This window comes from Daucus carota, chromosome 5, assembly GCF_001625215.2.
Source record: "Daucus carota subsp. sativus chromosome 5, DH1 v3.0, whole genome shotgun sequence".
Taxonomy (NCBI): Eukaryota; Viridiplantae; Streptophyta; class Magnoliopsida; order Apiales; family Apiaceae; genus Daucus; species Daucus carota.
In genome coordinates, this window is record NC_030385.2 from 31,670,984 (window position 1) to 31,697,500 (window position 26,517).

General features: G+C 34.5%; 3 protein-coding genes and 1 long non-coding RNA gene across 6 annotated transcripts; 1 reads left to right on the plus strand and 3 right to left on the minus strand.

The window, feature by feature from the left end:
* The first annotated feature begins 767 nt into the window (after nucleotides 1-767).
* Nucleotides 768-1,201, plus strand: LOC135152915 (uncharacterized). Its single transcript, XR_010292200.1, has 3 exons — nucleotides 768-849; nucleotides 926-1,039; nucleotides 1,126-1,201. It is a non-coding gene; the product is annotated as an uncharacterized LOC135152915 (long non-coding RNA).
* A 3,308-nt stretch (nucleotides 1,202-4,509) lies between these two features.
* On the minus strand, nucleotides 4,510-6,198 carry LOC108221575 (protein FAR-RED IMPAIRED RESPONSE 1-like). The gene is made up of 3 exons (XM_064093997.1): nucleotides 5,947-6,198; nucleotides 5,203-5,760; nucleotides 4,510-5,094 (listed from the first exon to the last, which is right to left on the minus strand). Exons 1-3 carry the CDS (start codon nucleotides 6,196-6,198, stop codon nucleotides 4,510-4,512), a joined length of 1,395 nt encoding a protein of 464 aa, XP_063950067.1.
* A 4,833-nt stretch (nucleotides 6,199-11,031) lies between these two features.
* On the minus strand, nucleotides 11,032-21,939 carry LOC108223538 (uncharacterized). Of its 3 annotated transcripts, none has more exons than XM_017397856.2 (15): nucleotides 21,739-21,938; nucleotides 21,328-21,462; nucleotides 20,768-20,854; nucleotides 20,538-20,609; nucleotides 19,955-20,156; nucleotides 18,409-18,527; nucleotides 17,623-18,015; nucleotides 17,259-17,393; nucleotides 16,031-16,168; nucleotides 15,521-15,676; nucleotides 14,984-15,220; nucleotides 14,119-14,285; nucleotides 13,310-13,424; nucleotides 13,101-13,181; nucleotides 11,032-11,383 (listed from the first exon to the last, which is right to left on the minus strand). In XM_017397856.2, the coding sequence occupies exons 1-15, from the start codon at nucleotides 21,865-21,867 to the stop codon at nucleotides 11,168-11,170; spliced, it is 2,382 nt and encodes a 793-aa protein (XP_017253345.1). In that variant the 5' UTR covers nucleotides 21,868-21,938; the 3' UTR covers nucleotides 11,032-11,167. The 3 variants fall into 3 exon arrangements, 2 of the variants coding, with proteins under 2 accessions (XP_017253345.1, XP_017253346.1); XM_017397857.2 differs by having other exon boundaries at nucleotides 11,310-11,444; XR_010292148.1 differs by lacking the exons at nucleotides 11,032-11,383; nucleotides 13,101-13,181 and having other exon boundaries at nucleotides 14,119-14,311; nucleotides 21,739-21,939.
* A 1,220-nt stretch (nucleotides 21,940-23,159) lies between these two features.
* On the minus strand, nucleotides 23,160-26,472 carry LOC108220279 (superoxide dismutase [Fe], chloroplastic). Its single transcript, XM_017394008.2, has 9 exons — nucleotides 26,309-26,472; nucleotides 26,177-26,220; nucleotides 25,538-25,612; nucleotides 24,921-25,109; nucleotides 24,433-24,604; nucleotides 24,169-24,287; nucleotides 23,958-23,984; nucleotides 23,809-23,832; nucleotides 23,160-23,717 (listed from the first exon to the last, which is right to left on the minus strand). Exons 1-9 carry the CDS (start codon nucleotides 26,349-26,351, stop codon nucleotides 23,505-23,507), a joined length of 906 nt encoding a protein of 301 aa, XP_017249497.1. The 5' UTR covers nucleotides 26,352-26,472; the 3' UTR covers nucleotides 23,160-23,504.
* Nucleotides 26,473-26,517: the final 45 nt, after the last annotated feature.

Genomic DNA, 26,517 nt, shown 5'->3' on the forward strand with positions numbered 1-26,517 from the left:
TAGAATCCCATGTGTTTTCCTATTCTGAATTTGATTAGTAATTTTAGTTATTAGTATAAAAGAAACCATCCTTGTTAATTGTCTTGGCAGTGAAAATTGGTCATACATTGTTGCATAGGTGCGTATTCTTAATTCACCAGTCTCTGTGGGAACGAACAAATATATTACTTATGATCACGTGCGCTTGCGTGTAGATTTTTGCGAACAGTTCTCAATTGGAAAGATATTCTCAAATTCAAGTTCTTTAATTTTTTAAACTTATCCAGACTTTTATGGGCTTCACTGGGCAAAGAGAAAGCCAAAACATGTTTATATGTTGATCCACTGGCAACAAAATCTTATTATTACAATAAGAAAGGCAGAGAGAAAATATATAGTCGCCTAATGAAGGACAAATTCTTCCACATGAAATATGTTTTTTTCCCATTATGTCTGTGGTAAGTTTTTAGGACTTCTGTATTCAACCTTTTTTAACTTTTAATGTGAATTTTTATTAAAATAATTGACAATTACCTATGGTACTTTTGGTAAAATTCAGGAATCACTGGGTGTTGATAGTATTATGCAACCCAAGTAATGATCTAAAGGGTGGGGGTGAACGCCCAACTATGTTATTGCTGGATTCTTTAAAAGGTTCGGTATCAGGAAAGATAGAAGGATTCATTCGAGGGTATTTTTTTCCCTCTACCTCTCGACTTTTTATCTTAATTGTACTGTTCCTGTGTAAGGATACACTTCAATCATGGTCATTCTTTTTTTTAATCTAGGTTGTTGAAGTCTTTTTACAAATATGCAAACAGAGACTGTTCTCCGAGGAATATTGACTCGATTCCTTTTCTAATCCCCGAGGTTTTTTTTCAGAAGAAAAACTTGGTGAAGTCATTTACAATTATGTTTTCTGAGGCTTTTTTATATTACATCACAGGTTCCAAATCAAGATGATGACAAAAGCTGCGGATTTTATGTGTTGTTTTATACAACTCAATTCTTGAAGATGTGTCCTCACACGTTCAATTTAATGAAGGATTACCCTTCGTTTGTATGTTATACACTTAATGAAGAATTACCCTTCGTTTGTACCGTAACATTCTTTTAACTAATTAGTTGATTCATTTCCGTTTCTAGATGTCAACAACTTGGTTTAGCGATGAAGACGTTGAGGAATTGAGAACCGGTTTGCTGGATCTGTTCCAAAAAGAATGTAAGAAATTTTACAAAACCAGGATCCACATGTCTATAGCTTTTTTATTCTGACAGTATTACAAAACAGCTTCTGGAACTCGGAAGAGGAGGTCTGATATGGATATGATGCGCTTAATAGATGCTTGCAAATCTGCAGGTAAGATCTTAGCATTTAATTAAAAACGTAACATATATTATGCATTACCATGATTTTAATCCATGAAAAGATTTATTAGTTGCATTTTTGTTTTTTTCCATCGTGTTAGGTAACAATGTGTTAAGAAGTGGTAGAAAGAACCCTAAAAGGCAGTGTGTTGATAGGAAGAGAACTGAGGATGTTGTATCAGTAAGGGGTTTATAAAAATGTTTACATGTGAAAAGAACAAAAACACACTAATTATATATAAATACTTAACCACTCAGGTTGCACGAGGGAAAAAAAGGAGGACTCGTGATGTAAAGCAAGAAGAAGTTGTTCTGGAAATAGTCGAAGAAGATATCATCAACGATCGACACAAATTGTCTATGAAACACAGTCCATCCCTTTTCTCTGAGATGATTAAAAATTTGAGTAGTGCACAGAGACAATGGATCTCTAAGACTGGATTTGGGAGCATTTTGGATTTTGAACTTCATACCTATCCAAAATATTTGTCTTACGGTGTTGTCACCAAATTTGATTATGAATCATGCAGGTTTGTTATAGACGGTAGGTCTATTGAAATTTCTGATGTTGATGTTCATCGTGTTCTTGGGCTACCATTAGGATTGAAGACAATACCATTTGTTAAAAGTGAAACTCCGGCCAAAGAGTGGAGGAAGCAATATGGAACCTCTAAGAATGCTTTTAGAGTTTCGGTGAAGGATGTGGTTATTGCTGTAGAAAATTCCATGCTGGCGGATTTTAATTTCAAACAAAACTTCATATCTCTGTTAATTGGTTTTTTTTTGCCAAGCTCCTTCGAATTCGTACATCAGACAAAAATTGTTAGGATTTTGTTGTGATTTGGACTGTTGTTATAATTATAATTGGTGTGAGTTTGTAATTAAATGTTTGAAGAAGTCTACCAAGTTCTGGTTAAAGAACAAAGAAACCAGATACTACACGGGTTCGCTCCCTTTTCTGCTGGTATGACCTTTTTTGGTTGTTTTTTTCCTGACTATGATGATGAGCTTTCTAATATATATCATAACAACATTTTTTTTCATGATTTTACAGTACATGTTTCTTGATAGTTTCATTGGGAGGAACACTCTCTCAGAGAGAGAAAAGCCCAGGTTTCTCCCTTGGAACAACTACTGTTTGAACAAGCTGGAACAGATCTTGATACAACGGTCTTTTCTGGTAGATGGGGAGTTGCGAGAGCCAAACATTGACTACACAACTCTTCAGAGTTGCAGGATAAAGGTGAATTTAAAAATAAAACATTTACTGAATTGATACTTCCACATATTGATTTTTTAGACAAGTTAAACAACACAAATCATGTCTATTGTAATGTCTTTTATAGGGTAGTGTTGATGATGATGCATTTGGAAGATCTACCCAGAATCCTGATGTTGAAAAAACACAAATGGTAATTTATCTTGACCAATATATATAGTTCAGGATCGAATTTTATGCATATTACAAAGACAATTCAAGCCTAAAACTATGTATTATGATAGATTATATTTTTTTTATTGTAGAACTGAATATATATTTTTTTAAGTTTTTGTTATTTAGATGATATCAATTGTGATTATGATTTGAAAAATTCTTGTCTAAATGGATTTTTGATAACATTCTCAAAGGGGGGTGACGTTTGGCGTACGATGGACAGTTCTGATGCAGACCTCGACTGGGATTTAATTCCAAAGGTTTTGTTAAAACTTTCATAAAAGATGATGACTTCATATCAATTTTTTGTGAATTCTTTTACGAAAACTACATAATTGTAATTTCTGTCTGTTGTAAAGTCGTTTTCTAAAGGTCAAGAATGGACATGTAGCAGAAGAGACTGGACAAGAACCTCAAGACCGTCCTTTGATTCGGTCTGTTACATAAAAGTTTCTGATTTTATTTTTTAAAGTTCGATACAATGTTCTACAAGCTAAATTTTTACTTAAATGTACATGTTAAATTTTTTAGTACACCAGAACACTTTCTGGTGTAACTCAAAAAATGAAAATTGGAGTTCAAAAATCATAGATATTCTGTTGTATGGTGTTTGAGAAGAAATCATGTATGTTTGCCCAGGATTTTCCCAAACTGTCTGAAGAGCATTGTGATAAGCTAGATCAAGGAAAAATTCCAAGACCATGCTTTGAACAGGTTACACATATCTTTTTATAAATACCATGTTCGTTGAATATAGTTTTAGTGATTCATTTTTTTCATTTTTTGCTAACAGGGGAACCACTCAGAGTGGATGGATCAAGTGAGTGTAGATTCTGAGAATTTTGCTAATGTATGTTGTTCTATATGTGATTACTTGACCAAGTATGTTATGTGTGTTTTATAATTATTCATCAAAAATTGTTTTCCCTTCTGCAACTTTATTTGGCAGGAAAAACACAGATTGGTGGATTCTCTCCTGGCTTCATACCAGTCAGTACAACAGACCTTCTTGCTTCACATGTTGTATGCAAAGGAGAGCGATGTACCTGACGAAAAGATGGAGTCTATTAAGAAATCGTTTAAAGAGATGAATGAAAGAGCAAATTCAGCGTTAGACTGAAAATCAAGCACATGATTGCAGAGGCAAACTCATCATGATGCTGAACTGTTGTCTTTATCTAATTATGTATTTTGTTGGTATGTGAGACACGAATTATGTCGGTAACTTGTTTCTGTTTGAACATGGCATATTATTTTGTTAGACCTGCTATTTTAACCATCTGTTCATCCAATTAATCCGTTACCTATAATAAGTTTCTGCCAACCACACTAATCCTATAGTGCAATAATACCGATTCTATTAACTATTCCAAATATTGTTCTAGTAGTTTTGTATATTTATAGTAAACTTTTACATTTTTTACATTAAATATTCTACATTAAGTAGTTTCCTAACCAATTGTTTAACAAAAATTGGAAGAATAACTAAAAAAAAGGAAGAATTACAAAATTTATTCAAAAACGAAAAATGTAAAAATGAGAACTACAAATTCAAAACTGTAAAAAAGTAAATAAGTTTAAGGAATCTTTAAAAGAAAACTATAAAATCAGAAATGTATAGGATCCAACTACAAATTCATTCAAAATTGAAAAATGTAAAAAAGTTTAATCTCCAACTAACAAACCCAGATTCATATAAAAAATTAAAACAAAACAAAATCGATCATTCAGTTTTTTTCAGGACATGTTCTTGAATCATGAAAAGCATATTCCTTGCATGTTGCACACTTCCTCTTCTTTCTTTTGTTACAGCCAATAGACTTTTCTGCTCCAGATACAATCCTTTTTCTGCTGCCTTTGTTGTTGCTTTTGTTAGGATTCTGTATGGTCACCTCTTCAACAACACGAGAATCTATTAATTCTTCAATTTGTTCAGAATTCAATCGTGTCCTTGGCTTCTTCATTGTCACTGTAATGTGCTTACGCATACTACTCAGGCCACTTCTAATATACTCCAAAATATCGGGATTTCCAGATGCATCACTGAGACAACCCTGAAATTCAAACCAACAATCCTGCGACTTAACCCGTCTAGATAACTGTGTTGTACCAGTATCAGATATTTCTCCAAGCTCTAGTGTACTGAAACGCTCTATGGCATTCTTCAGCCACCTGTTGGATACATTCTGTCTTGGTATTAATTTTATTCCACATATGCCAAGGCAGAAAAAAGCATGAGAGCATAGGTAACCAGCTCTGGTGAAAAGTTTGCACGAACATTCAATATTGTTTGTTTCCATGTTAACTGCAACCTGAAAAATGATACATTTTAGCTGGATAATCATAGAAATCCTACCAAATATAAAAATACATCATTGTAGTTCTTGCAAATGACAATGAACATGTTGATTCCTACAAACCTTGAAAGTGATTCCCTTTTTGAATGTGTCTTGAATCATTATTGTTCTTGTATTCTCCGAAAAATTCATGCTCAAGACGACAATATCCATACTACTAGCTTTGATCTCCTCCTGTACTTTATAGAACATAGCCCTGGTGTAAAGCCTCAGTGCATCCTTCTCAATCTCTCTGTCAGTGATTAACTTTGGTGTGAAATCATCATAGTGGGTCAATTTCTTCGAGTTATTCCTCTGTTTGTCAATTGCACTTTGATAACAGAGATAAAACTCTGAAAGTGTGTCTCCTCTTTGAACATAATTGCCAAAATAAAAATTAGAACTCTCTGATCTAGATGTTGTTCGGAGAAGGCCAACCATTGGCTCGTCATTAAAGTATGCTGGAATCCAAAAATTCCTCAGTTCAAACATTTCCCTGAGCCATACATTGTCACTCAAGTCAAATTCTTCAATAGCATCAGACCATCCTTGTTCAAACTCTTCTGGAGTAATGTGATCTGACCAGATAAACTGGTTAAGTTTCTCCATGAAGCCTGACTCGGCGCAGAAAACAGTACCAAGCTAGATATATCACGGTTAGAACAAAAGTTAGAACATATTATAGAAAAAGTTAGAACAAGTTTATCTGTTTAATACAAAAAATATAGCGTATAGAAAGACAGATATAGAATTGCGTGGTGATTTGATTATAGAAACACATACTATCAAACATGATTGAACACAAACTGTGGAAAGACAATATTCTACCTTTGAGGGAAATTTTTTCATTATATGCCACATGCAAAGACGATGCTTAACTAACGGAAAGCAAGTTTGGAGAGCAACCTTCATTGCAAGGTCCTGATCTGTGATTATACATTTAGGATTCTTGACAAAAACTTTCTTGAAGGATTCACAGGCCCATATATAGTTATCATTATCTTCCTTCTCAAGCAATATTGCACCAAAAGTTACACTCTTCCAATGGTTATCTATCCCCACTAGCGGAATAAAAACCATTCCATACCTTTAGAAAATAAAAAATATTAGTTGGCAACTTGTATACCGAACTATATATCGTAAAATATTAACCAGAATACCTGTTTGTCCTATACGTTGCATCAAATGAAACCGCATCACCAAAAACTTCATAATTTTTTCTGCAATCACCGTCTGCCCAGAATAGTTGAGTTAGATGATTATGTGAGTCAGTTCGGTATTCAAATCTAAAATGGGGGTCTGAAGAATCTTGTATATCCTTGAATTTCTGAATAATCATATCAGCATCGTGCTTCCCAATATGTTTTTTAATATCCCTAGAAAAGTTTTTAAAATCAACAACAGTAGCTCCTATATCCTCATATGAACCAATCATGGACTTTAGAATGGTAAAGGCTCGTGAGGCACCAATGTTTGATTTAGAAGCATCAACAATGAACCTCATATGGAAATCAGAGAGGGACCTGCTGCACCTCAAGAATTGCATTCCCCCCTTGCCTGCAAACGGATGATTGTGAGCCTCTGTAAATTTTTTAACAAAAAATCCTCCACCGTCGTGAATCCCAAGCACAAGTTCTGCATGACATTCGCACTTTGTTGATATAGTTCTTCTTCTTTTTGTGTTCTCATCAAGATTTTTGTCTTCCGGCCTACCTGACCTAGAACACACGTAATACTTTGTTATAGTGTTACCAAACCTATCACTCTTTTCGGTTGAACGACGTACATCGAATCCAGATTGTCTGCCATATTCCTTATAAAAGATATAGCCCTGATCAAGATCACTGAAACGTTGACCCATTTTAGGTTTTGACCTGTCGGGACATTCGGGAATCCAGTCCTTTCCAAGGTTCTCAAGATCAACACCATCAAAAAGATTGGAACCCTCGGGTAAACTGTTGCTTGAAGCATCTGCAAAACAATAAGAATAAAACTTGTTCTGTCCATTGTATGTTTAAAAGAAGCCAATAACTTAAATGATAGATTCAAATATACATACCAGAACAAGCTTGATAAGATTTATTGATCTCCATTGATAGACTTGAGCATGAACGTAGAAAAAAATAGAAATATGAACAGGCATCAATCAGGGATGTAGATTGTCTGCATAATCTTTTTAATTAAAAGGAAGGTTTAATCATGAATCTGTGATTGATACACTGAAACGTACGTATTTTTATTTTTAACAATTAAACCATTCCATTAACTGCCCTTATACGAATTATACAGGTTTTATACTAATATAACGTATAGTAAATCTGGCCACATATTTAAAACTCATCCAACGGTTCCAGAGCTGGTCTCTCGAGTCTCTCGCATTGCCTCGGTCTCTTTTGAACCTCCCCCTATATATATATATATCTCGGTTATATGCTCTGTTCTAAAAATCGGTGATTAATCACCGATTAATCCCTGTTCCGTAGCTCGCCGAACTGATTAAATCTCCGATTATTCTGATTAATCCCCGATCAATTCAATTAATCTCCGATTAATCCTTGTTCCGTGACTTCACCGATTAAGTCCGATTCCCGTTTTTTACAACACTGGTTATATGTTAGTTCAGATTTAAGAAAATATTGCATACATAAGGATTATCCTTTAATATTTTATTATTAAAAAATAAGATGCAAAAAATAATAACTATCACTCCCTCCGTCTCTAAATACTTTTCCTATTTCTCTTTTTCACATTTGCCAACACACACTTTTGATCGTTAATATTTTTAATTTCGTATTAGTATTTAATATAGAAATTTCACCGTATTAAAGTACTCACAAATACGAATCCAACAACATCACTCATGACTATATTTAGTCTTATAGATTAGATGTAAATTAGTAATTTGTCTCATGTTATGAACAGTCCCGACATATCAAACGAGAGAAGTTTTTAGAGATGGAGGGAGTACATAAGAATATAACGGTTGTCTATAATCTCGGATTCTAATACTCCAAAAAAATTGTAGATTCTCTGAAATTGGATTATATTATATAAATGATAAAGCTATAATTCAATTTAGTTTTCTTGTCCAAATAAATTAAACCAGTAGCATTCAATATTATTGTTAATTTTATAAATCCTGTTTTGCCCTATAAAATATAATAATCACTAAAATCTTGTATAAACCATTCTCAAGCCGCTTAGCAAAATAAGTTCCAAAGAAATATAAAATTCTTTTTAGTAAAAAATGTATATTTAAGTACCTATTTTAATATACATATATGTTTGATATTTATTCCTATGAGGAAAACATTTTTGTGTAATTTCTTTCGGGAAAAAAATTTATTTATTAGAAATAAAATAAGCCAAACGATTTTAATAATGTTTAAAATGACTTCATATGATAACAAAAAAGTATAAAATGACTTCATATGATAACTATTAATAATAGTAATAATATTGTATTAATTTTTGAGTAATTATTTTGATAAATTTTTATTATCAAATTAAAACTTTACTAATAAATTTACTAAGTAAGTTCAATTATCTACGATTAAAAAAGTTAAATTACATTTATCTTTAAAATATTATAAAATAATTTTAGATTTTAGATATGAACTGAATTCTTTAGATTTTAAATTAATTAATTGAAGTTAAATGTCAAATCCGTGGTTAGAGGGAATTATTTATGTAGGTGATGGTTAAAATTAATGACACCCAGAAAAATTATTAAATAATTTTTTTTAGAAAATTGTTTTTTCTAATGATTTATTACACTTGTATTATGTATGATATCGTCTCGAAGAGAAGGAAGAGATCTTCGGTTCTAGGTTTTTATGATCTGATAAACAATCAAAGTCATTTAAATATTTCAATCAAAAAAAAGTTATTTAAATATTTCTGTTATTCCACATATATTTTAAAAAGAACGCTTAGTCTACAAGAACCGTTCAAGATCTTTTAAAAGAGGTTTTGATTAATAAAAAAAGAATCTATTTTAACCGATTTGTCCATAGACACGACCATACATAATATAAATATCACATGTGGAGGGGATGAACAATTAGTTAGAGCGGCGGGTGATGTAACAAATTTGATTGCAAAAGAGTGGAAATCGGTCACATTAATAATTACTTTCTGGGGAGTTTCAGTTGATATTTAAAAACTGCTTGAAGAGAGCTTTGTGATGAATTTAAAATCTTTTCTACTAGGTAATCTAGTATCCTTATGCATGAAAATAATCAATTTGATCGTTGTGGTCGGATTTGTTATGGATTTCTAACCACATGTCTTCATAGGACCCTCTTATCTCTTTGTTCTCCGAACTCAGATTATGGAAGAAGGATAAGGAACCGAGAAGAACATATCAGCAACAATTTTTATTAAAAGACAGCTCATGACGTTTATATCCATCTATTATGCGCCTCTGGTCTAGTATTAGATAGACCTCATACAATAACTGTACTAGATGTACCGTATCTTCTGTTTCATTTCATCTGGAAAATCAAAAAATAATTTTTTTAATTATGAATCTACCATCAAAAATTAAATGTGTAATCTCAACATTCAATATCAGGGTTGATTGTTTTATAAATCAACATAGTTAACTCAACCAGTATCTTTCTCTACCTCCCCAGTTGCACCCAGTTCTACATTTCGAAAAATGAAATCATCGATCAATTGAGGAACAATATCATTGTTTTTGTCCAATAAGATACCAAAGTGGATGATCTAATCATTCCATATCGCGGGAAATCCTTTGCTAACATGGATTCCTATTTATCAACGATATTTCATGATCAAGACTATTAGCTGGATCTCATGAAATTATTTCATAAAAGTTCACTGATATTTGTTGAGTGGCTGTCAACCCAAGCTACATATCGGAAAGATAAATAAGATTTGTCTTGTATATAACCAGCCAACTAACTTCATTAGTATGAGGCCTTTTGGGAGGAGTCTAAAAACAAATCCGTATGGGCTTGACCAAGGGCATGACGGACAATATAATACTAATGCGGAGTTAACCAATGTTGCATGGGCCAACAAATAGCATCAAAGTTGGAATTGCTACATGAGGTCTTGGACGATGTGTAAATGTCACAAGATTGGTGGTTCTTGGATTGAGGGGATATTGTTGAGTGGGCCGAAGTCAACCCAAGTCTCATATTAGAAAAATAAAGAAGTTTTGTTTTGAATATAAGCAATTAAATAACTCTATTAGTATAAGACCTTTTGCAATAAGCTCAAAAACAAATATGTGTGGGTTTAACCACAACCCAGAGGACAATATCATGCTAACACGGAATTAATGAGTGTCGCGTAGCCAAATAATATCATATTTTTACAAAACAAATCAACTTGGATTCTTGAATAATCCACATCACTTGTGCTTTTATTTTAATGTCGGACCCCATTATCATAATTTGAAACATTAATACACCATATTTCACAATCTGAAAAAATGCCCCCAATATCACTTATTAACACGCTATGTTGTGTAACATTTTCGATATTAATCAAGAAGACTACTTTGTGTAGGGCTTATTGTGGTTAAAAGAATAAAAGGTTATTTCTTGTGGAGTTTTATTGAGGTTAAAAAAACAAAACACTATACGATGTAGCATTTTTTTGAGTTTAAAAAAACAAAACGCTACTTCATGTAGCATTTTTCCAGGGTTGAAAGAACAAAACGCTACACGATATAGTATCTCCTTCCAAAATCGGCCAAAATCAGAAACATTAAATTATCTGGCATTAATAAAAAAATCATTTAGAATTATTTTTTCTAATTCTGTTATTCGGTGAGTGAAATGTACAGCCAATTTGTGTACATTACAAGATAATTTTTATAATCTTTTTGCAGTAGAAATTGCATGTAAACTGTTCACTTGCAATTGTGCAAGACAAAAATGGAAAATTTGGCTTCTAACGAACTACTTCACACTCCCGTCATTGACATTTTACAAGATTCAAATACAAAAACACGTCACTTACAAGATCCAAGTACAAAACCACCTAATTTTTAAGTACTTGAAACTAAACTGGTTTATTGTACAACAAGCTTGATGGCTTCTCTCTTAAGATTTTCTAATTGCGGGAAAATGATATCGGCATGGGACCCATAATACAATAAAAAGATTGTGTCAACCTGTTTTATGGTATCAATGGTGTCAGCATCACCCAGTGATAGCTGAATAGATGCTAGTTTTACCAGTTCATTTCCGATAACAATATGGTTGAGATCATAAAGCTTTTCAAGAATCTGCAAATTTTAGAGGAAACCACAAATTGCACTGTAAGCTCTATATGGACTCTAAACAGATCTGCAAAGAAAAACTAACCATTTTGTCAGAAGATATACTTACAGAATAGTTTCTTTTCTTCTCTCAACTCCCCCTATTTGTGGATCAAAAGACTCTATGTTTTCAATTGTTCATTTGCTATTTTTTTTTCAAGGACTATGATTTGGAAATAGAACAAGTTGCTCTAATTTTACACACAAAATAATTTCTAGATTCATGTCACGGGGAATCAAAGTAACAAATAATAACCTATAAGATTGTTTAATGATTTAAGCACGAGATAGTGCAGTCCCTTGTGTGTAATTAGGCCCAATAGTCCTATCGAGCAATTAATTTGAAGGTAGAAACAATTTGATCAAATAAAATTTATAATTCCTGAACTAAACTGGGTTAATTATTACACATGTTTAGTTGAACTGAGTAAGGGCAGGACATTGCACTTTCTTTAGTTGAAAGAAAAAAAAATACTCACACTACATCCCGACCAAGAAGCTCCCAGATATTCTCATATTGTATAGCCCGAGATCAATACCTTATTATACTACTATGTGCCATTTTCTAATTGCACTCTCTTAAAAAAGAAAATACACTTGCAACGAAGAGTATGCTCGCAGTGGGGAAAGCAACTAGTTTGAGAGTTCAAAAAAGTTGGAAAGCAACTAAAAATTATCAATCTACTTGTCACTTTGAATCGGTAAAGTTTAGGAGTTAACAACTTATTTGGTAGCCTACTCAAACAAATTAGAGCAAGTCCAATAGGTTACCTAGATGTGCTCCTAAACTCACATTTAGGTAATGTATTAAAAAAATGGTACTCCAACACTATGCCAGTGATTACTTAAATCACTAGCACATCCCCAAAATTTCTAGCCATTATCTATTTTTAAGTAACCACTAGCCATTACCTATTTAATATTTATGAATAAAAAATTCATCTCTTTCCTTTCTTTAACTTTTTCCTCTTTTTCTCCCTTCTTTCCCTCAAATTTATTATTAAAATAATAATAATAATAGGGAACAAAAAATAGGGATTGCTATTGGAGTTGACACAAAAAGTAGATACCCTAAATCGCTAGGACTCACTATGACTCATTATTTTATATTATTAATAAGTAATTAGATAAGTAACCCATTGGACTTGCTCTTAGGTCTTATAAGGGGAGGGAAAATATTACCTATTTTATATATCATGTGCAACTCTTGCTGTTGGCACAAAAACTATCAAGAATATCACCAAACTACACAGTCTACATTTGTTCTTAAATTTAAATAAAACTGCATGTGCGAGCAACATTATCGGATACACCTTGTTGAAGAACAAGTGGACTCTTTGAGAAGGAGAAACAAGATGTAATGAAACAATTTTAGTCGACCATAGTGTTTGGTCATGATTTCTTTTAGAGATTATGATCATAGGTATTACATCTAAATGGTTCTTTTTATGTGGAATAAGAAATGAACTAGAAATATTATCTCTGCAGATATAAATTATCACAGTTGTCCCCCAAAAATAAAGTGAGCTCTGAATTCTAAATTCAAGTCCAAATTCTAGGATGCAGATATCACACAACCTTAGGATGTAGCAACACGATTAGAGACAGTTTTCGACTTAAGCATTTGTGGTATAGATGATTGTTCCAGTATGAAGTGGCAACTAAATGTTCTTTTAAAAGATACCTGCATGGATGCTTTACAATGGCTCTTTGCATGTTGCAATTCTCCGAGCAAACAAAAGGCTTGGGCCAGATTATCCTCCAGCTGAGATATAATACCACAAAGTTCAGTTACTCCTATATACATTGTTAGGCACACTTGACCAGTAATAGGATGTAATAAGATCACCAATCACTAAATTTGATTATCAAGTTTAATCTCATAAAACCTACCTCTGCAATCTTCTTATTGTATGCATGTAATTTAGATCTCAAAAGATCAAGGGACCTTAAAGAATATGAAATGGTATCAGCCGATACTTGGTTGAAAACTATTGCATCCTTCAATCTGCAGAATACAAATCTAAATATTTATCTATGACACAAATCTGAATATATATCTATGAGAAACTACAAATTTTGCACTGAAGGGCAGTAAAGGATGGAAGAAGTATATCAACCTGGGGCAGGAAGTATTGTAATTTCATAAAAGAAAGCTAACTGGAGCTCAGGGTAATGGCTAGTTTAGGGTACTGTTCTATTGCAAGAGACTATGACTTGGGTGAGAGGGCAAACCCGCTCAACTAGACTTGTCAGGCCAGGAATTTAACTTCCACAACCCAAGAATTTTTTTTTTGAAGTATTGCTACGGTGCAGAAGCTTGTTATGTAAGACTGGATACTGTGAGGTTGTGGTTCAGGCATCAATACTACATTTAAGCTGTGAGGTTATGAGTGTTCCAAATTCAGTTTCTGTGAGGTCACCCGGTCAGGTACCATTACTAATTTTAATGTAGTGATCAATAGGTCTGGAAAGCCTCGTCGAGAGCAGTTAACCTCACTAGCTTAGTGTGTGTATGTATGTATGTATGTATGTATGTATGTATGTATGTATGTACGTATTGTTCAAAGTTTGCAGGGACAAGATCGATAATTAACTAGATACACATAGTGATTTCTCGTCTAATCAAAATCTTAGTTAAAAGAAGACATACAGTACAATATTATACAATCTGTATCTTGCAAAAGAATTAGAAGACGTACCGTTTGCTATTTTGGGTAGCTTCATTTAGTGTTTCAGCTAACTTTTCAAGATTAACACGTGAACCACAAGTCAAACAAACTCCAGGTTTGATATCATGGACAAAGTCAGTCTGCTCAAATACACATTGAGCCACTCTTTTGATCTCCTCGGATTTAAGCTTCCTAATCTTAGAAGTGCCATCAAATCAGAAAACTGGAAGTGGATATCTTAACTCAGAAAGCATATCAGGATACACATGAAGCACTTCTGGACATGACCCATTGTGCGAACACCCCACTATAACGGTCAAGTGGGACATCAGCATCTTAAAGAATCAATTAGGGAAATCACCACACTATCTTTAATCCTTCTTTTAATAATTACTAACTAATTATTTTGAAGTTTCATTAACCTTTTTCTAGATATGGCTTGCAGTTAATTGTAGTGTACCATAATTTAACATTTTATGTTTCTAGATTTTCTAAAAAATTATTTAAACTTGTTACTTTTTAATAAAACTTACTTCAGAGCAGTAATGTAAACATCCGTTGACAGACCACATGTTTCTATAAAAGTGCAATTAAATAACACACACTAACAGTGTACAATGGCATACGTTCTATTCTAAATGAGACACTATATTATGTGCCGAACTTGATGATCATTCAACCATCTTTTAGGTGCACATTTTTACATACGAAAAGTGCATCCTTGCCTAATAAAATATGGAAATGAAAGTACACTATTCTATGATTTCCATATATAATTCAGAGATAACAGTCTCGAGAGGTTATTATTAGTCGGAAATTAATACATGATCAACCCTTCTTAAAAAGTAGCCCACTTATATCTCACAGAATCATTCACTACTAAGAAAGTTGATACCTGCATATGAGGGTCGGAACTGCAAGTTGTGTGGATATCTGGGCATTGACTGACCATTTGTTTGTCATGAAAGAGACTTCTATCAAGGACTACACCAAAACAATTTGGTTTACTGCAGCGAAAAGCATTTAGAACGAGGTCTGAAAAATTTATACTTGAGCAAGAACTGCATTGGCAACTAAATGAGTATTGATTTTTAAGAAGCTGTTGGCGGTCCTTGCAATCCCACTGCCCAACCTGCAAACAAATTTAATGCTTATCAGTGGAGATGCATGCTTCTAACATTAATGTTTTAGTTTTTACTTATCATGTCAAGCATACAGTGTTCATGGATTTATCTGATCAACATTCTTTACATGTACCAATTATAAAAGTTTCGATAAACTCAAAATTCTGTGGATGAGACACTAGAATTATTTGCTACCCATCTAAATCTACAATGGTCTGGCTCAGGTAAAAGCATCCATGCAAAGAGAAACAATAAACTATTCCTACTAGAGTACACTTCCAAACAAGAAAACATATTTACAGTTGTACCTGGGGTCCATATGATAGCTCAAGTGGGTATCCTGCTGCAACATACTCGGTTGATCGTACATACAGAGTACGTGATAGAAAATATGCATGGATATTTGGCTGACAGGAATGGTTAAACAAACTACCAGCTGAATAAATTGCTTGACCCACTTTAACCTGTACACACACAGTGAACATATATTAGGGTGGGACGATATACAAAATGATTGAGGCCAGAAGAGTACAAAGCAACATGATCAAGTAGAAAAAGAAAGGAATAATAGATATGCAAAAAACAGACTGCATGCTAGCAATAGTACACGATATTAACGGCAACGAATATAGTACTTCAATCAGCAAGCAAGAACTTTTCCACAGACCTATTTTAGATCTACTGTGCATAGAATGAGTTTACACACACAATAAGGTGTGTATGACAATAATAGAAGCACAAATTAATATAACTTGATGACATTATAATATAGTTCAGATGAAGAACTGCACAGTGGGAATATTGTTTCTAGCTCAGACCTGCTCAATAGTACTAGTCAAAGCATTTCCAGCAAAAGATGATACTGTCGACGGAACCACCAATTCCTTTGCATCCAAAGAGTTTAGACGGACAATTGCGATAGAATTAACCTTGATTTGACAAATGAGTATAATACACTGCATATAGGAAACAAAAAGGAAGCCCGTTGCAGATGAGAGATGCTCCATAAACATTGGATATCTAACAAGTTGAATCTGTCAGCTAACTCGTAACTGATAACAATACAAGCAGCACAATCAATAACTAATAATGTTCCGTTCATTTTCTTTCTCACTCCGAAAGACAAATTACAAGTTATAAGTAACTAGCAGGAGAGACCATGCATATAATTTTAACACGGCATGCATCTCAACAATAGCAAATTCAAAGCCTTCTAACAAAGATACACCAGAAGACATAATAAAAGGCTCACGTATTTATATTTATAGCAACTTCTTTACTAAGATTGCCAATGCACTGTCATACCAGGGGTAAAACAGGCAGAGCAAGCAAAAGTTTATATAAGAAAGAAGTATAAAGACAGTGGATTTAACAAGAATTAGAGGTCAAGGCGAGTAAAGAAAGAAAAAAGATATGTGGCTAGGATGGAGACAGTTGGCAGATGGAAGGAAAGAACGTTAAAAGGGGAAAATAGAGCAAGAAGGGTTTTATGCAAAGTCTGGAGTAAACTAGGGTTTGGGAGAGGCGCTGGACCTCTCGAAGATTCCATGCAATTTGTAGTCACTACCTCTATTTCTGTTAACAGCTTGTGCTGAGACTTTCTATTAGCAGTATTGTAATCGTATTTTGCTACTGATTGCCTTGAGTTTCACAATTAGTGTTTGTTTAATTGAAATTACTGATCCAGTTCATCACATGCACAAAGCACACAAACTCACAATTCACAAGACCATTGACAGGGCAAATCTAACCTAACACAATTCAGTACATGAAAAGTGAATACTGCCAGAAGCTCAATATACATATATGTCAATACCAGCATTCATTTTCAAAAGTTTCATAGATATTATTCCGTATCTCAAGTCTCTAAGAAAATAATAATTCAGATGTTTACTGCAGCAGTCGGAAATTTTCTACAATACTAATTTTGGGGTTACCTTCTAATCCACAATTCTTCCAGTAAGAAGTATCTAGATAGATCAACCATACCAAAAATCTCCCGTTGTCTATAAAATAAATTCAGGGAAGGATGAGGGATGATGTCACCTGTGATAAATTAGCCCCATCAACCTGTACTTGAGAGCCACAGTATTTCTGAAGACAGTACAATAAAATGATGGAATGGATGTGCAAATACAATTTAACATCTGAAGGAAGGTCCCCATAGTTGTGACAGAGATCCTACAATAAACATGAAGGCTACATTTCTGAGTTGAATCCCCTTTCATCAGGAAATCATATATTAGTTAAACCATATAGTTACCTTCTGTATATTAAAGAAAACATGTGTGTGTGTGTGGGTGTGGGGGTGGGTGTGTGTGTGTGTGGGGGGGGGGGGGGGGGGGGGGGGGATGACCCATGAAGTCCACATAAATTAAATAAAATAAAAAAGGACCCTGATTGTACTAACCAAATTTTCCACCACGGAAGAAGAGCCGCCAATATGTCTTGCCTGCTTTACTAGTTTCATAAGAATTCGGCCAGCCAACACTATCTCAGATGGAAGCACTAGTGGCCAGTTGACTCCTCTACACTCGTGTCTGTGTTCAGAATTGTGTTCAGTTTGTTCAGTACAGAAGTCTGACAAAGTAATATCTGCAATATATTTCTCAAGATCGCCAGACAAACTAATATGATTATGGCGACTCTTTGAAACACTTCCAGCCTTTTGTCCTGTAGCCTGTACATGGCACTGCTCAGAGCAATATAAAGCTATAGTACATGAAGAACAAGGGACGATATCCGCTGGTAGTTCAATGAAGCAAAAATGACAATGAGTATCCCTGCAGTGCTTTAATATGACCTGCAAAATGATAAATGGAAACTAAGATTACATCTGATCCAGTATACATAAGCCAGACAAGATGGCGTGGGCATAACTTTAGGGCCCTAAATTCTATGAAACAGTTGTGAGTTCTTTACATACTTTATGGATAACAACTAGTAGAATGGGGGCAACTGACATGTACAACAATCTTACTTTTCATCATTAACATAGCAAAGGGTTTCAGTATTTAATTTGTTTGACATGTCACAAGTCGAGCACCAAATCTGCCTAGTCGACTACATCTCAAACGCCTATGCTATTTTACAACTCTTTCATTTTTATTTTTATTTTTTATCAGATACAACTCTTTCAATAATCTTCCTTTCTTGCTAACAGGTACGAATAATTAATTGTTGGTTTGGATCTTACCGCAGAGTAAGGCTCTTCAATATGAAGCAAAGAAGATGGTGGTATGTCTCCCACAGAAACCATACCCCTTCCTTTAGTTGGAGTAGAGACGCATTCTAGTTGTGTATGGAACATCTCAGCTGTGTCAGAGAAGATTGTGTTATTCAGAAGTTAAGGTCAGCTACCATTAACCATTTATAGAAACATCATTTCCAGATTCCAGATCTTATACAATAATAAATTTTAACAGTATGCCAATTCTGACGGCCAATGAGGACAAGTCACTTCAATTTTTTTAGTCTTTAACACACAGACACGCCATAAAATGACCCTCCCTCAATACTCCCTCTCCCTACTCACATAAATCTCATACCTCAAATGATAATAATCTTTCATACACAGAAAGATATATATGGTAATTGTCATTCAATCTGCAATGCTCGTGGTATTTAACAACACAACTATATTTCTAGCAAATGTAACCTGATATAAGATACTGATGAGAATGATGGTCAAGACATAATACAGTAGAAGCCCTCTAAATTTATATTCTTGGGACCATGAAATATTATCAATTTAGAGAAACTAGCAACATAATACTCCTTCTCCCCAACCATTTCTTTACACTTTCTTTTCTAGGATGTCCCTTCTGATTCTTTACTTTCCAAAACTTACCAAAATACTAAATTGTATAATATAATAATTTACCATATCCACCACTTTCTTCCATTATACTCACTTTATACATTTAACATCAATTGGTCCCCTCACTCTACTCACTTTTCTTACTTTTTCCCCCCTTCACTCATTTTCAAAATCTCCGTGTCCAACCCAAATGTAACATTAGAGTGGGATGGAGTAGTAGTTCATAATATTTAAAGTGATTTTTCCACAACTCTCTAACCCTGAGGAATGAAAACCCACTAAATTAGTATATAACAATTTTCAGGAGTTCTTGACAAGCAAAACATATTCACAGAGTTTGAAAAAAATATGTCCATGCGCTATAAGAACATAAAACTCTGGCTCACACGATTGATGCATATTCCACTCTTTCATAAGAACTAGTTTTGTTATAAATATTGATCTTTCTTGCTATATCATTTCAGGTTCTCGACCTTGCAACGCTTGATACATTTTAACATTTTGTTGATGTCAGACTGATACAATATGATATGAAGTCAGATCCAATAGTTGTATCATTTTTCTTCCAAGGGTTCCTACACACAGCTAAGCATGTTATATAAACTTAGTCAGGTTTTGGTGACCGTCGATTAGGTTTTAGGTCTTCAATTACTTTTACATTAGTTTAAGTAACACAATATAGACCTTGATTAAATTCCATGTATAAAAAAGAAAATAACAAAAGATCAAGTTGATGGAATTATGGGAATCAATAGCCAATGGTGAAGACATTACAATCTTTCATAAGTATCCACCGATCACTATGCCACATTACGGGAAATGGGAGTCAGCCATAAAAAGAAAAACTAATAGCCTATGTGACTGCATATAGCTGCTAAAAGACATAAAAGAACAAGACAGATAGAGCATGTGTTTATCATACCAGCAGAATTGATATTATTTTTACTAGCACTATGCAGCAAGCCGTCTCTCTCCTCCTTTCTGTCCATGTATAGCTTCAGTTCACTTTCAATCCTTCTTTTCTCAACCATGGTCAGTTCCAAGTTCACGGCAACAGACAAATCACGAACTGCATCTTCACAATTACCTAAAGAAGCATTTGCTTTACCTCTTCTGTACCATGCCTGGATCAAATATGTATACAAACTGTAAATAGCCTCTGATTTGGTCCCTAATTACCTCAAGCTAACAAACAATATGATTTTCAATTAAGTTTAGACATACTTTATGTTGGCACTAACCAGTGCCTAAAACAACAAGAGTAGCCAACTCATGAGGAGGCCCTAGATTTTGCAAATTAAAACTAAAAGATTTATTATAGAGTTATGCATCATATATGCCTAAAGGTATTATGCTTTCTTTGGTAAGTTACGTTTAGAAGGTAAGACCCATATGTTACCGAAAACAATAATCAACTTCAATTTGAATTTTTTGTGCAAGTGTATGATGAGATAATAAAGTATAATACAGCAAGTGCAGGCAGAAAAGAAAATGGCTTTTATCACCTTTGTGTAATGTGGAGATATCACAAGAGCCCGGCGGCAATCTCTTAAACACTCTTCCAGAAGGCCCAGTCTCTTTAACATATAAAAACAAAGAATTCTGTTAACATGATCCAGCATATTATAGTATTTTCGAAAAAACACGTTACATGGGGTTTGATTCCTAGCCAAGTAGATAGCATAAAACCAATGCAACCATGGACTACACATGCTAAACAAAACATTTAACTCACATGTGATACTGTGGCACGGTTTAGATATAAAGTCGAGACGAGGTTCCTCCCCAGGACATCAGCATCACTCGGAGCATCACGGAGAGCCTGCAATGGTGTAACAACATACAAATTATAAAGCTATATATGCAGAAGACAATCATCTCTGCCTTATTAAGCTATGAACTACATCAAATCATTGACCAGCAAACAAAAACTCCCCCAGTACAACGACCAATCACAAGATATTATAAAGCCATTCATGTATCATTGCCATAGTGTATCCTCTAGAATACAATTCACTATTGATTACACGTCCAATCATTAGTGTAACATTTCTATTACAAAAATACACTGTAGCTATCATAACAAATATTGACTGAAACTTCTAAGTTCTACCTCTAAGCACAAAGACCAACTCCATACTGCCGTGACATTCAACACTAAATTGATAACACTAATTCGAGTCTCGCAAGTTCTAACGAGCTCAAAATTCACATTTCTAGTCTATCTTAACTTGTGACCATAATAAAAATAGAAACAAGGACACTATATAATTAACAAGTAATGAGAAAACCGGCCTTGGAGTAAAAATGAAGAGCATTAGCATAATCTGCTCTGGCGAAGCAGTCGTTTCCACTGCGCTTAAACTCCAAAGCAGACTCCTTATTCTTCCCACACAATCCCCTATCTCTGTCCGCCAAGTCTCCAACCACCTAATTATCCAGAAGAACACCAGTATACAACAGCATTAATATACAACATATGTGTGTGTTTGAGAGGGGAGAGAGGGAGGGAGGCGGGGAGGGAGGGAGGGAGGGAGGGAGGGAGGGAGGGAGGGAGAGAGAGAGAGAGAGAGAGAGAGAGAGAGAGAGAGAGAGAGAGAGAGAGAGAGAGAGAGAGAGAGAGAGAGAGAGAGAGAGAGAGAGAGAGAGAGAGAGAGAGAGAGAGAGAGAGAGAGAGAGAGAGAGAGAGAGAGAGAGAGAGAGTACCTGGTGAAATTGGGGAAGTTGGCGAAAGAATTGAAGAAGAGAGGAAGAAGTAGAAGGAATAGCAGAGACTGTACTTTCTGAAATCAAGCGTTTTAGACTTGGAGGAATAGCAGATTTTAGCTCCTCCATTTTCAGGGGTTAGAGAAGGCTTCGTAGCAATAACCCGCTATTTATAACAAGGGTTTTATAATCCGAAAAGCAGGGTCTAGGTTCTAAAAAAACGGGGTGCATTAGTATTGCTGAAATTCGATCACTTGTCGCGAGTACTTGTTTGAGGTAAATTTTTTATAATCTGTAATTTTCTAATTTTCATATGAATTAATTGTAAATCTCTTAATTTGGGTTTACAGGTACTTCAACTGATATATTTTTGAAAATTGTAATTTGCTATCGTTATTGTTTTGCACTTTGTATTCGACATTTTTCTATTCAGTTTCATTAAATCTTTCTGTTTAACATTACATAAGTAAGAGAGACTTGAAAAACACGTTCTAAATGATCTTCTTCCACTATTTAGCAATATATCATGAATTTATTTATATTAGTACTAAATACTAATTTTATTTAACTTAGTTTCTATTTTTTTCCATCATAAAAATACGAGAGTTTGTCAAAATTACTTGATTAACTATGTTTCACGGTTTCACCACGATGATAGTCATTCTATCACGCATTTTCATTACCTCTTTGAGTGACTTCTGATATTCGTTCACCGACATTTGTAGAACATGGTAGTTCATGGTATCGAAAGAAGAAGAAAGAAGAGAAATGGAAAGAGAAATTTACAGAAGAGAAATGGAAAGAGAAAGAAGACAAATGAGAAGAAGGCAAATGGAAATGGAGGAAAACAGAGGCTATAGCTAGGTGGGAATATATGCAGATAGGTGGGAATATATACAGCATGACTACAAGTGTGTGATATAACAGTGTCTTTGACAACCGCTCTAATTCTCGAGTTTTTTTCGGTAGTCGCAATTTATTGATCTCTCACCTTCTTGGGTTTGTATTAGGGGTGATCATCAAACCGCAGGATCCATGTGATTCATTTGAAAACTCTTTCATCACTCTTATGCACCTAAACCTTGAGTTTCTCTTCTTTATCACTTGAAAACTCTTTCATTACTCTTATGCACCTCAACCTTGAGCTTCTCTTCTTTATCACTTGTGCTAACCTTCAAATGATATTGTTGATTCCTCTATGACCAAGATCAGATACCACTCGTTGGACTAGCTAAGCGAGCTTAACTCCACAATAATAAGATATTGTCCGATTTGGGTCGAGCCCGCACGGTTTTGTTTTTCTACATCTATTATACTTTAAAATGTTCTTTTTCAATTTTGAAGATCATGTAAGAATAGTTACTAATTATCGGTCAAAGTTTGGTCAATTTAACAACAAAAAATCAAACAAGACAGATAAATTGAGACGGAAGAATATACCGTTATCTTTAAAATATGATTAATCTGAGTGCTATGACAATCTAAACTCGTCTTGGTACCTATGATATACAACTTTTCTGCCACATAATTGTGGAGGCTAAAGCTTTTGCATATATTTTCATGGATTCCTATTCTTACATCAGTTGCTCAGTTCTGACAATCTAGCCTATAAATTATAAAGCTACATTTCCGCAAATACAAAACTTTCTACAGATGTGCTCGATCCAGTCAGCAGGCAGTGATTCCCATTTGCTTGCCATTTCAGTATAGCAGACATGGATCCAAGCATCCCAGGGCAAAAACTATCATAAATTTCTACCTGATAATTATTCAGCCTCCGATTCTTCACTTTCACTTTCCAAGTACATCTCTGTTGCTTCACCACCTGGTAAGTTAGCTTCTTCTTCCTCTCTCCTTTTCCTCTCCGCTTCTTTGTCCCTCTCCGTTGACCTGGACTTTGCTATTTCTAGCCTCATACTCACTGTTTCCCATGACACTAGCTTCTCAAGAAATGTTGAAATATACTCCTCCCTTCGGTTCTGTTGAATTGACACAAATAATTGCATCAAAATATGATTCAAAGAAGCCAACAAAAGAAAACTTGACTAATACCAGATCATGCATTCTTACCTCATAGTCAATGTAGTATGAATGCTGCAATAGGAAAACAAAAAGCAATTGAAAAGGAAAAAATAAATCAGCTCTTCAATCAAGAAACTTTAAGTGCAATTACTTTCTGTAAGAAAACAGTAGTTTAACATTACAAAATACCAACGTACCTCCCAGACATCTATTGTGAGGATGGGCTGCAACAACCAATCAATATAATCAGATTCTTAAAATTACAAGGAGATGCTAGGGAATTGTAGAGTTGAAAAACCAATTTCTATCAAAAACGACAAAGTTCACATATGAAGTTGTAAAGCTCGCTGTACTTCAATGAGAATCGGTTAACTCCATCTAAAAGTTTAAGAAAACATAATTACTCACAAAGTAATCCCAGACAAGCGGATTTACAGCATTCGGACTCTTAACCACTACAAGCTTCTTGTCCTCCTCCTTTGGGAGTGGGTTCACAGCATTACCTACATCGAGCCTGTTTGCTTTGTCTAGAATAAAGCAAATCAATGGAGCCTTTAAGTCGTCAGTGTACAAAAACAGTAATATTAAATAGCCATATATTAAGACAAGACAATAAGAAAAGTTCTTTTTTTCTTGATTTGGGGGAGGAATGGAAGCAAGAGAACCACTTACATGCAAGCCAGGCCCAACCAGAACCAAACTGAGATGATGCTGCCAACTTGAATTCTTCAACAAAAGCATCAAAGGACCCAAAATCTCTGTTTATAAGCTTTAAAAGGTCTCCAGATGGCTTTCCGCCGCCACCTGGTGCCATAGATTCCCAAAAGAACTCATGGTTCCAAGTCTGCAACATGGAAAAGTTAAAACTATTTAGCAAAAAAAAAAGTTAAAACTACAAATATGACGCAGAAATAAAATTAGTCTGTAAATATGAAAGGGTGTGGGTTATCTGGGAGCCTGATTAATAAGAGGAAAACAGTATATGCAAATCCCAGAATATAAATGTTGGAGAAAGTACCAGTCAAGTGAGATGGGAATTCGCATAGTTTGGCAACTTTTTAACAAAGATTATAGTCTGTTTGCTTTTAAAAGATTGCATAATATTAACAGAGATGTACAAACAGTGAACAATCTACTTTAATGTGAAAAATGTGACACACCTGTGCAGCATTGTTAAATGCCGGAAGGATATCACCTTTGTTGTATGAAACAAGTACCACACCTTCCAAAGTCAATCCATCCAGTTCTGTTCCAACAATTTGCTTGTTTAGGTTGTCCACATAGCCCCTCTGGTGTCTTCCCCAATGATACTCCAGAGTTTCCTTGCTCATGTGTGGCTCCAAAGCATTCTAAAACATATCCACAGATTAGAATAAGAACAATCTAGTATATGCTTCATGATTCCGCTGATTGGCACAGATGCAAATTAATTCCACTCATCTATGAATACGTCGGTCTACCTTTGTACAATTGAAACCAGAAAGTAACACTTAAGGGCTCGTTCTAGATGTATTTCCCTACTTAGCAAAACTTACTCAATTTCTTATCAAAGGAGACAACAAAACTCTGGCTGGAGGTTGCCCAAAATTAAAAAATTGAACATCAAAATTTTAAACAGATAAGAATACTAAGATTTATGTGGTGACAGAGCTTCATAAACTTTGGGTAAGATCAGTCTTTTAAAATTAATGTCAAAGCATTACATCTTGAGCTAAAAGCAGAACATTTACTTCTCTTTGCCACAGAGTTAAAACAAAATAGATATATCAAGGCTTACGAGCATATATGGAGGAGGTTTCAACTCGATTTTCGCAGTTACTACTTGTTGACCAGATCTCCTCTTAAACTGCTTCTGCACAAAATAAAGTAGCTGACTCAGGATTTGCATAGTATAACCAGACACGAAATGTCACAAAACTGGGTACTACACTGGCAACTACATTAACTGTTAAAAGAGCTGATGTGACACGTGGACACTACCATTTCTCAAGCATTCTACACCAATTTCAAATCTTATTCTTTTGTGCCGATTTGTCCAATAAAGACCTCTCCGCGTTAGATTAAAATTTTAGGCAGCTACATATTTCTTATAAGCACCTAATATTTCTAAATAATTTCATGGATTCATCAAAAAGTTACTCTATTATAATTACAATGGGAATATTTGCACGAACATTTGATAGAATCGATTATTAATATAAAACGGCATCTTACACGTAAAACTATCTATACGTCTAGAGTTATGTTCCACTACAAAGCTTTTGAACCCACACACAAACTAAAATAAAGCGAAGAAATAAATAATTGAAGACACTCTAACAGACATTTCATCAAACACATGTCCCCATTCATACTATAATCATGATTTTTAAGCTCAATAAAAAATGTTGGATATAACAAAGTGAATATAATAAACCTGTTTGTTGTTCCAAACGAAGCTCCGAGTGGACTCACTTAACTCTGTTGTAGCAATATAAAGTATGTTAATAACTCAGTTATAGATACAATTATATGTTGAGATTATAACAACAACTGTGTGAATGCGGACCTTGTCTCGGGAGAAACGCACACGTCAGCAGACTCGCCGACATTTTCGCCGGAGATTGTTTACTACTGTGGGAGATTCTACTGAGCTCAACTTAAACTTGATGTTTACTGTTTAGTTTTTGTTGCGCGGATAATGTTAGTCAGGCCTGTGTTTTGTGTTATTCAAATAAACGGTCTATTGGAAGATACGTGTAATATATGTATAAATTG